General features: G+C 49.6%; 1 protein-coding gene across 1 annotated transcript in view; it reads right to left on the reverse strand.

The window, feature by feature from the left end:
* LOC145345237 (mechanosensitive cation channel TMEM63B-like) overlaps positions 1–12,548 on the reverse strand; it is an 87,731-nt gene that overhangs the window by 61,707 nt on the left and 13,476 nt on the right. Inside the window, 1 exon segment of the mRNA XM_080193020.1 lies at positions 3,576–3,655. Coding sequence (XP_080049146.1) covers positions 3,576–3,655 — 80 coding nt within the window.

The following is a 12,548-nucleotide window of genomic DNA, read 5'->3' on the forward strand; positions in this document are numbered from 1 at the left end:
CACACACACGCACAGACACACACACGCACAGACGCACACACGCACAGACGCACACACACGCACACACGCACACACACGCACAGACACACACACGCACAGACGCACACACGCACAGACGCACACACGCACAGACGCACACACGCACAGACGCACACACGCACAGACGCACACACACACACACACGCACAGACACACACACACACACGCACAGACACACACACACACGCACAGACGCACACACGCACAGACGCACACACGCACAGACGCACACACGCACAGACGCACACACGCACAGACGCACACACGCACAGACGCACACACGCACAGACGCACACACGCACAGACACACACACGCACAGACACACACACGCACAGACACACACACGCACAGACACACACACACGCACAGACGCACACACACGCGCACACACGCACACACGCACACACGCACACACACGCACACACACGCACACACGCACACACACGCACAGACGCACAGACGCACACACACGCACAGACGCACACACACACACACGCACAGACGCACACACACGCACAGACGCACACACACGCACAGACGCACACACACGCACAGACGCACACACGCACAGACGCACACACACGCACACACGCACACACACACACAGACGCACACACACGCACACACGCACACACACGCACAGACACACACACACGCACACACGCACAGACACACACACACGCACAGACACACACACACGCACAGACACACACACACAGACACACACACACGCACAGACACACACACGCACAGACACACACACGCACAGACACACACACGCACAGACACACACACGCACAGACACACACACGCACAGACACGCACACGCACAGACACGCACACGCACAGACACGCACACGCACAGACACGCACACGCACACACACGCACACACACACACACGCACAGACACACACACGCACAGACACACACACGCACAGACACACACACGCACAGACACACACACACGCACAGACGCACACACACACGCACAGACGCACACACACACGCACAGACACGCACACACGCACAGACGCGCACAGACGCACACACACGCACAGACGCACACACACGCACAGACACACACACGCACACACACGCACAGACACACACGCACAGACACACACGCACAGACACACACACGCACAGACACACACACGCACAGACACACACACGCACAGACACACACACGCACAGACACACACACGCACAGACACACACACGCACAGACACACACGCGCACAGACACACACACGCACAGACGCACACACACGCACAGACGCACACACACGCACAGACACACACACACGCACAGACACACACACGCACACACACGCACAGACACACACGCACAGACACACACACGCACAGACACACACACGCACAGACACACACACGCACAGACACACACACGCACAGACACACACACGCACAGACACACACACGCACAGACACACACACGCACAGACACACACACGCACAGACACACACACGCACAGACACACACACGCACAGACACACACACGCACAGACGCACACACGCACACAGGAAGTGAGAGATCTTGGAGTGCATGTCCACAGGTCCTTGAAGGTGGCGGGACAGGTGGATAAGGTGTTTGAGAAAGTCTCTGTGTGAGATATTGAATACAAAGCCAGGGATGTAATAATGGAAATGTATAAAATGCTGGTGAGGCCACAGCTGGAATTGTGTGTACAGTTCTGGTCAATTACAGATAAGACATCATTGTTCTGCAGTGTGGAGGAGGGTTATAACTGCAGCTATGAGGAAAGGCTGGATAGGCTAGGCCTGTTTTCCTTTGAACGGAGGAGGCTTAAGAAAATCAAATAGGAGAGAGGCAGTCGTGTAATGGTATTGTTACTGGACTAGTAATCCAGAGTATAATCCTCTAGGGACCCGGATTCGAATCCCACTACAGCAAATGGAGAAATTTGAATTCAATTTTGTTTTTAATTTGGGAAAGAAGTCTAATGATGACAATGAAACCATTATCGATTGTTGTAAAATCCCATCTGGTTCACTCATGTCCTTTAGTCTTACCTGGTCTGGCTTAAATGTGACTCCAGATCCACAGCAATGTGGTTGACTCTTAACTGCCCCCATCGAGGGCAGTTAGGGATGGGCAGGAACCAGCTAGTGATGCCCATTTAATGAGTGAAGGTGATTGGTAGGAGGATTGGAGGGGACATGAGGGAGAACGTTTCCACCCAGAGGGTGGGTGGATGTTGATCACTGTTGGCGGTTGGGGCTGAAACCCTTCAAAAGGCACCTGGATCTGAGTCTGAAATCCTGTATCCTGCACAGCTACGGACAAAATGCTGGGAAGTGGGATTAAAATAAGTGGCTAGTTTCTTTTTTTCTCTGTTTTTGGTCAGTGCAGACACAATGGGCTGAATGGCCTCTTTCTGCTCCATGACCTTTTCGATGGTTCTATACGTACCCACACACACATGCATGTGCACACTCACATGAGTATGCACACACACACATGCACACACACACGTATACATGCACATACATGGATACACACTCACATATGCATGCACACACGTATGCACTCACACATATGCACACATACACATATGTACACACACAAACACGTGTATATACACACATACACACACATAATAGGAGACACTGAACAGAGAAGAAATATCAGCTGATATTTCCCCTCACCTGAGTCCCAACAAGTCAACCAAATCAGCCACGATTTGAGACTGGGCCTGGAACATAATACAGTGACCGGAATTCTCCAGCTGTTAAAACCCCACTGTCACTGCCAGTGAGGACTGTGAATTTGGCACTCAGTCAAATCTCCGTTCACAGAAACAGAACCGGAGAATCTCGCCGGCACGGACCGCCGGAGAATCCCGCCGGCACGGACAGCCGGAGAATCCCGCCGGCACGGACAGCCGGAGAATCCCGCCGGCACGGACAGCCGGAGAATCCCGCCGGCACGGACAGCCGGAGAATCCCGCCGGCACGGACAGCCGGAGAATCCCGCCGGCACGGACAGCCGGAGAATCCCGCCGGCACGGACAGCCGGAGAATCCCGCCGGCACGGACCGCCGGAGAATCCCGCCGGCAGGAACAGCCGGAGAATCCCGCCGGCAGGAACAGCCGGAGAATCCCGCCAGCAGGAACAGCCGGAGAATCCTGCCGGCAGGAACAGCCGGAGAATCCCGCCGGCAGGAACAGCCGGAGAATCCTGCCGGCAGGAACAGCCGGAGAATCCCGCCAGCAGGAACAGCCGGAGAATCCTGCCGGCAGGAACAGCCGGAGAATCCTGCCGGCAGGAACAGCCGGAGAATCCCGCCAGCACGGACCGCCGGAGAATCCCGCCAGCAGGAACAGCCGGAGAATCCCGCCAGCAGGAACAGCCGGAGAATCCCGCCAGCACGGACAGCCCAGTGTATTTACAGAATGATTCAGCAGAGAGAGACACCCCTCCCTCTGCCCCGTGGTGATCGGGAAAGCTTCCCCTCTTTGCCCCAGTTAGTGGTAATGAACAGAATTACCTGGAGGTGTCAGAGATCAGGGCGAGACGGCCGTAGTCCCAGGCTAACTTCCTCAGTATAGAAAACAACAAAATTAACACCTGCAAAACAGAAATGATGAGAATCATTGCAAACATGGGAAAAAAACAGTCCCACATAAAACCACCGAATGACAATCAGATTAACACCAAATCAAAATATAAAAATTCACAATAAATGGTAAAGTGGTTGTCATGGTTAGCACTGCTGCCTCACAGCGCCAGGAACCCAGGTTCAATTCCAGCCTCGGGTCACTGTCTGTGTGGAGTTTGCACATTCTCCCCATGTCTGCGTGGGTTTCCTCCAGGTGCTCCAGTTTCCTCCCACAGTCTGAAGGATGTACTGGTTTGATGCATTGGCCATGCTAAATTCTCCCTCAGTGTACCCGAACAGGCGCTGGAGTGTGGAGACTGAGGGATTTTCACAGTAACTTCATTGCAATGTTAATGTAAGCCGATTTGTAACACTAATAAATAAACTTAAAAACATAGAGGAGAGGGAAGGGAGAGGGTGCAGAATATAGTGTGGTGGCACAGTGGTTAGCACTGCTGCTTTCCTTTAATAGGACAGGTCCAGTTTCCTCTGTCTCCCCTCATGAGACCACGCTGCCATCCCAGGGATTAGTATCTGTGTTTGTGTGTCCAATACCTTCTTTTGTCAACCTGTCTTTTTATTTTAAAAAACCAGAGCACCCAGAGGAAACCCACACAGACAGTGACCCAAGCCAGGAATCGAACCCCGGTCCCTGGCGCTGTGAGGCAGCAGTGTTAACCACTGTGCCACCGTGTTGTCCCATAGGCCAATGCAGTAGTTACGCAATAGCTAGAAGTGGCTTTAATTCTTCTAACATTTTCTGGGTAACTAGAGACACAGTAGCATCACAGGATGAACTGCTTATCACCGATGCTTTGTTTCAGGTTTATTAGTGTCAAAAGTTACGGTAAAATTACAGACATGGGGAGAATGTGTAGACTCCACACAGACCGTGATCCGAGCCAGGGTTTCTAGCGCTGTGAGGCAGCAGTGCTAACCACTGCGCTGCCAGTACAGTTAACCAGTGAGAACCATCTGAAGTTTGCAACTTAAACTGAATTTTTGGATGGCTCCCAGAGCAGGACATTGGCCAGGAGAAGTTTGCACTTCCAGGCCTTGCAAACTCCACCGTCAGTGTGGAGGACACACCAAAAGATACGCCGATACAGTGCCCCGGAACTGGGGAGTTGCAGCCTATGAATCCAGTTTTGAGGAGGTTTGTTTTATGAAGGATGCCATATCCACGGAGAGGATTTGTAGCCTTCACCGGCTGGCCAGCATTTATTACCCATGCCTAGTTCCAAGAAAGAAGAACAAAGAACAAAAACAGCCTGGGAAACAGGCCCTTCGGCCCAACGAGCCTGCGCCGCCATTTTAACACCACCAGTCCCCCTCTCCACCCATGACCCTTATCTAATGTTTTATGGCAATCCACATTGAGGGAAACTAATTTAGGGACAATTTATTACTTCCAATCAGCCTAACAGCACATCTTTGGGGTGTGGGAGGAAACCGGAGCACCCGGAGAAAACCCACGCAAGCACGGGGAGAATGCGCAAACTCCCACAGACACCGACCCAAATCCATGTGTCTGCACAGCAAACAGTGATAGTCACTGAGCTGTCGTCTTGCCCAGTATCTGGTCCAGTTTAAGCACACACTAACGACATGAAGCACTAGGCTACTCTCGAACATTCAAGAGCAGCCCCAGTACGACCCATCGCGTGTATGCCCCTCGTTGGACAACAAGGTGGACCGACTTAAAACCTGTGAATTAAAAGAGAAAAACATTATTATCATTCCACATCCTTTTACATTACCAGGGACGTCCCAATGCTAATGAACCTTATTTAAAACAATCTCCTATATCCTCCCATCTCCAACCCACTCGTGCCTGTCTAAATTACTCTTAAACAACTCCAGCGTGCCTGCCTCCACCACCTTACTTGACAGAGCATTCCATACCCCCACTACCCTCTGTGTGAAAAACCTCCCTCTAATATCTGTGTTATACCTCTCCCCCCTCACCTTAATCAGACGGGCTTTTCCAACAACTGACAATGGTTTCATGGTCATCAGTTGATTCTTAGTTCCAGATATTTTTTATTGAATTCAAATTCCACCATCTGGTCCCCGGAACATTAGCTGGAGTCTCTGCATTAATAATGCTGCAACTTTATAAGACCCTTGTCAGACCCCACTTGGAGTACTGTGCGCAGTTCTGGTCGCCTCACTACAGGAAGGATGTGGAAGCTATTGAGAGGGTGCAGAGGAGATTTACAAGGATGTTGCCTGGATTGGGAGGCATGCCTTATGAAGATAGGTTGAGGGAGCTCGGTCTTTTCTCCCTGGAGAGACAAAGGTTGAGAGGCGATGTGATAGAGGTTTATAAGATGTTGAGAGGTATAGATAGGGTGGATTCTCGAAGGCTATTTCCCAGGGCTGAAATGGTTGCTACGAGAGAACACAGGTTTAAGGTGCTGGGGAGCAGGTACAGGGACGAGCCGTTGATGTCATCTATATGGATTTCAGTAAGGTGTTTGACAAAGTCCCTCACAGTAGGTTGGTAGAAAAGGTTAAGGCTCATGGGATACAGGGACAGGTATCTAGATGGATTGAAAACTGGCAAGGCAACAGGAGACAGAGAGTAGTAGACAAAGACAAAGAACAACACAGCACGGGAAACAGGCCCTTCGGCCCAACGAGCCTGCGCCGCCATCCCATTGTCTCAGTGACCTATTCATGATTTTAGTCTACGCCTAATGTAGTAGTAGAAGGGTCCTTTTCTAGCTGGAGGTCTGTCACCAGTGGTGTGCTGCAGGGCTCAGTACTGGGACCTCTTCTCTTCGTAATATATATAAATGACTTGGAAGAGGGCGTACGTGATGTGATCAGCAAGTTTGCAGATGACACCAAGATGGCAGGATTGGCGGGCAGTGAGGAGGATTGTCAGGTGACGCAGCAGGATATAGATAGGCTGGTATATTGGGCAGATAGATAGCAGATGGAATTTAATCCTGATAAATGCGAGGTGATGCATTTTGGAAGGAATAATGTAGAGGGGAGTTACATGATAAAGGGTAGACCTATTCAGAGTATAGAAATGCAGAGGGACCTGGGAGTGCAAGTGCACAAGCCTCTGAAGGTGGCAACCCAGGTGGAGAAGGTTACAAAGAAGGCTTATGGTAGGCTAGCCTTTATAGGAAGGGGTATAGAGTATAAGAGCTGGAGTCTAATGCTACAGTTGTACAGAACGTTGGTTAGACCACATTTGGAGTACTGCGTCCAGTTCTGGTCACCTTACTACCAGAAGGACGTGGAGACCCTGGAGAGAGTGCAGAGGAGGTTTACCAGGATGCTGCCTGGTATGGAAGGACTGGGTTATGAGGAAAGATTGGGTAAAGTGGGGCTCTTTTCCTTAGAAAGACGGAGATTAAGGGGGGATCTGATAGAGGTGTATAAAATAATGAAGGGTATAGATAGAGTAAACAGTGGCAAGCTTTTTCCTAGATTGGAGACAAATATCACGAGGGGCCACGGGCTTAAGGTGAGGGGGGCGAGGTATAATTTGGATGCTAGAGGGAGGTTTTTCACACAGAGGGTCGTGGGGGTATGGAATGCACTGCCAAGTAAGGTGGTGGAGGCAGGCACACTGGACTTGTTTAAGGTTTACTTAGATAGACACATGAGTGAAATAGGGATGGAGGGTTATAGGAGACTGTTTTAAATAAGGATCAGAGCCTCGGGATGTTCCTGGAAATCAACTGTTACACGTATTGACGTTTTTTCTCTTTTACTCCACAGGTGTGTCGGTCCACCTTGTTGTCTAACGAGGGGCAAACACACGGTGGGTCGTGCGTGAGCTGTTCTTGGATGTTTCGAGAGTAGCCTAGTACTTCACATCGTTAGTGTGTGCTTAAACTGGGCCAGATGCTGGGCAACATGACAGCTCAGTGACCATCACTGTTTGCTGTGCAGACACATGGGAGTTTGCGCATTCTCCCCGTGCTTGCGTGGGTTTCCTCCGGGTGCTCCGGTTTCCTCCCACACCCCGAAGATGTGCTATTAGGCTGATTGGAGGTAATAAATTGTCCCTAAATTAGTCTTCCCTCAATCTGGATTCCAATGTGGAGTGCCATAAGCATAGACAACGGTCATGGGTGGAGAGGGGACTCACAATGTTAAAATGGCGGCGCGGGCTCGTTGGGCTGAAGGGCCTGTTTCCCGGGCTGTTTTGTTCTTTGTTTTGAGATAAGTTTTTCACTCAGAGGGTGGTGAGTGAGTGGAATCGGCTGCCGTCAGTGGTGGTAGAGGCAAACTCGCTGGGGTCTTTTAAGAGACTTATGGATGAGCACATGGGATTTAATGGGATTGGGAGTTATAGATAGGCCTGGTAGGTATGGATATGATCGGTGCAACTTGTGGGTCAAAGGGCCTGTTTGTGCTGCAGTGTTCTACGTTCGATAATCTAGCAATTATACCACTGGGTCATCGCCTCTCCAGTTACCCGGGAGGAGAGGCCTCGAACATAAGGAGAGGGTAATAAAAGAGGTTCTCGAAAGAGGCAAGAGGAGATCAGATAAAACTGCTTAAAACCAAACAGCATTTCAAAGAATGTAAACAGAAAAAAAACTCTTTGCTCTGTTTGATGACTTAATAACCAAATAACAACAGGTGAACAAAAGAATTGAAAAAAAAAGCAATGAGGGTTGTTGCTAGGATGTCGATTCGCCCAGTCAGAAAGACTGAGCCAAACAGGATCCAGGCCCAGCCAACAAAAACACATTGCTATTAATAGAAGCTATTAATAATGCTCACATGAATTAGCAATCATTCACATCAGAGGCAGAGGCTATTGTGCCGATCACCTGTACAGGTACTTTCAAATTGTCTAAAAAGAGGCAGGGAAATAGCAGAGGAGTGGGAAGAATTAGATCTCTCTTTTAGAACAGGCACAAAATGGGCTGAATGGTCTCACCTGTACTAACCCATGCCAGGGCTGACTTGTAATGCATGACTGAATACCAAGGAATCATTTGTATTCAGGTTGAAAAGACATCACATGCAGCTGCATTTCATATTCCTGACTTCCACTCCTGGGACTGACACTCCATCTCAAACCAGTCCTAGTGATATACAGCACGCAAACAGGCCCTTCAGCCCGACTCATCCATGCTGACCCAGGTTTCCTCAACTGAACTAGCCCCACTTCCCTGTGTTTGACCCATATCTCTCTTTCCCTTTGCCATCCACCTGTCCAAATGTCTTTTGTGAGCATCACGGTGGCACAGTGGTTAGCACTGCTGCCTCACAGCGCTAAGGGCTAGGGTTCGATTCCAGCCTCGGGTCACTGTCTGTGTGAAGTCTGCACATTCTCCCGGTGTCTGCGTGGGTTTCCTCCGGGTGCTCCGGTTTCCTCCCACAGCCCAATAGGATTGGCTGGCCATGGTAAGTTGCTCCTTAGTGTCAGGGGGACTAGCAGGGTAAATATGTGGGATTATGGGGATAGGGCCTGGGTGGGATTGTTGTCAGTGCAGATTTGATGGGCTGAATGGCCTCATTCTGCACTGCAGGGATTCAATGATTCTTTCAAACGTTATAATTGTACCCATCTCTGTCACCTACCACATCCTCTGGCAGCTCATTCCATATACACACCAGCCTCAGGGTGAAAAAAATGCCCCTTGGGTCCCTCTCCTTCTCATCTTAAACCTATACCCTCGTTTTGGAGTCAGCTACCCTGGGGAAATGACCTTGGCTATTCATCTTATCTATAAATACCCCCTCATGATTTAATAAACCTCTATAAGGTTTATAAGACCCTTCATCCTCCCATGCTCAAGAAAAAGAAGTCCCAACCTATCCAGCTTCTCCTTCTAATTCAAATCTTCCAGTCTCTCATTGCTCTGGCAGAGTGTCATCTAGACTTGAAACCTTTGCTCTGTTCTCTCTCCACAGATGCTGTCAGACCTGCTGAGATTTTCCAGCATTTTCTGTCTTTGTACCTTCTTGTTGCATTGCCTGAGATTAATGTTTACATCAAATGGTTGGAATCTTATCACCGTTCACACCGGCAGGATTTTCCAGTCCCGCTGCAGTGAACGGAGATTTGGCTGGGTGCCGAATTCTCCAGCCTCGCTGCAGCGGGACCGTGGCGTGAGCGGCCTGTAAGACTGTGCCCAATGTCTTTGCTTTCCATTGCTGCTCCTGCATTACCATACTTCAACAACTATAATTTGTATTTATATAGCCACTTCAGGGTAATAAAACATCCCCAGGAACTTCCATACACGGGGTCATTAGAAAACTTACTACCTAATGTGGCTGGGTATCAAATTATGTTGGATAGATTTCAGGAGCATCTGAAAGAATCTAAGAGAGGCGGCAGGGTGGGGACACTTAGGGAGGGAATTCCAGAGCAGCCCGGGGGCCAGATGAGGCCCATTTGGGCTCTGAGTTGACATCTTGTTGACCGTTGTCGACGCACAGGGTTATCACGTTATTTTGTTGATTTCCAGCCACGTAATTACTTTCTTCCTGGTATGACTGAAGCTGTTCACACATGAAGCAAGGACAAGTGAAATGAGGTGCACGCTGGTGCTCACAACATTGACCGTGAGAGCCATGTGCACTTCCTCTGTGGCCAAAGTGTAAATACTTCTTCTGTTTTCACCATCTGAAGTTGATGACAGTTCTATTAATAAATAAATGATGAAGCATTTTCTATAACTTGTCGCAAAATGTTCAGTGTGTATTCAATCTGGATCATGGGGTCACGGTTAGTGAACAAACTTGGAGTACTGTGCGCAGTTCTGGTCACCTCACTACAGGAAGGATGTGGAAGCTATTGAGAGGGTGCAGAGGAGATTTACAAGGATGTTGCCTGGATTGGGAGGCATGCCTTATGAAGATAGGTTGAGGGAGCTGGGACTCTTCTCCCTGGAGAGACGAAGGTTGAGAGGCGAGCTGATAGAGGTTTATAAGATGTTGAGAGGTATAGATAGGGTGAATTCTCGGAGGCTATTTCCCAGGGCTGAAATGGTTGCTACGAGAGGACACAGGTTTAAGGTGCTGGGGGAGCAGGTACAGAGGAGATGTTAGGGGTAAGTTTTTCACTCAGAGGGTGGTGAGTGAGTGGAATCGGCTGCTGTCGGTGGTGGTAGAGGCGAACTCGCTGGGGTCTTTTAAAAGACTTCTGGGTGAGTATATGGGATCTAATGGGATTGAGGGTTATAGATAGGCCTGGTAGGTATGGATATGATCGGTGCAACTTGTGGGCCGAAGGGCCTGTTTGTGCTGTAGTGTTCTATGTTCTATGTAAACCTGGTTTCAATCTTGCAATAAGAAGCCTCACAACTCCAGGTTAGAGTCCGACAGGTTTATTTGGGAGTAAACGCCACTAGCTTCCGGAACGCTGTTCCTTCGCCCGGTGAGTGGGGAGTTCCACCTGCCGAAGGAACAGCGTTCCGAAAGCTAGTGGCATTTACTACCAAATAAACCTGTTGGACTCTAACCTGGTGTTGTGAGACTCCTTACTGCGTTTACCCCAGTCCAACACCAGCATCTCCACTTCAATCTTGCAGCCCACTGAGATGGAGGAGGGCCACTCGTGCCATCCACTGACTTGCCCAGGTTGCCCCTGGTACGATGCTGGTGTGATTATGAATGGAGACCAGAGAGGGAGGATTTAATTGTACTTTAGAACATCCTAAAGTCAGGGAAGGTGCAAATTTCCTCTGATTTTTGCAGATACACTTAGTATGGTCCATCTGATGTCAGTGTGAGCTTTTACTCAAGCGGGTTTTACATCATTAAGGCTTCAAACAAATAATTCCCAATTGTGATTCCTTCATCCTCCATGGGAGTTCCTGTCTGTGCTGAACACAAACCCACTTCTTAATCGAACCGCAGCTTAACTCACATCCCTGGTAGCAGTTCCGTCCATAGCCCCGCTCTCTCTCTCTCTCTCTCTATAACCAGCTCCAGCCTATGACCCAACGCCCTCCCCACCCTCCCAGATAGCTACCCTCCTCCCATTCTGGCCTCATGCATACCCCCGATTTTAATAAGCGGCATGGTGGCACAGTGGTTAGCACTGCAGTCTCACAGCGCCAGGAACCTGGGTTCGATTCCCAGCTTGGGTCACTATCTGTGTGGAGTCTGCATGTTCTCCCCATGTCTGCGTGGGTTTTCTCTGGTTAGGTTTCTTCCTGCAGTCTGAAAGATGTGCTGGTGAGGTGCATTGACCCAAATAGGCACTGGAGCGTGGCGACTGGGAGAATTTCGCAGTAACTTCATTGCAGTGTTAATGTATGCCTTACTTGTGACTAATAAATAAACTTTTTTTAACTCCACCATGGGTTGCTGTACTTTCAGCTGCCTGGGCACTGAGCTTTGAAAATCCCAACTTTTTTTAACCAAACCCTTTCTGGTTGTGCTCGCCCCAAGACTGGCAAATGCTGGCTGGCCAGTATTTATTGCCCATCCCTAGATGCCCTTGGAGGGCAGTTCAGGTTCAACCACATTGAACATAAGAACATAAGAAATAGGAGCAGGAGTAGGCCATCTGGCCCTTCGAGCCTGCCCCGCCATTCAATAAGATCATGGCTGATCTGTCGTGGCTCAGTTCCACTTTCCCGCCCTCTCCCCATAACCCTTAATCCCCTCTCTTATCAAAAACCCATCAACCCGCTTCTTGAAAATATTTAGCGAGGCAGCCTCCACCACTTCAACGGGCAGAGAATTCCAGAGATTCACCACCCTTTGAGTGAAGAAGTTCCTCCTCAACTCCGTTCTAAAACGCCCCCCCTTTATCTTGAGGCTGTGCCCCCTAGTCCTACTGTCTTTTTTGAGCGGGAAGAGTCTCTCCACCTCTATCCTATCCATCCCATTCATCATCTTATACGTCTCAATGAGATCTCC

This window comes from Carcharhinus amblyrhynchos, chromosome 7 (genome assembly GCF_965287045.1).
Source record: "Carcharhinus amblyrhynchos chromosome 7, sCarAmb.v2.hapA, whole genome shotgun sequence".
NCBI classification, from domain to species: domain Eukaryota; kingdom Metazoa; phylum Chordata; class Chondrichthyes; order Carcharhiniformes; family Carcharhinidae; genus Carcharhinus; species Carcharhinus amblyrhynchos.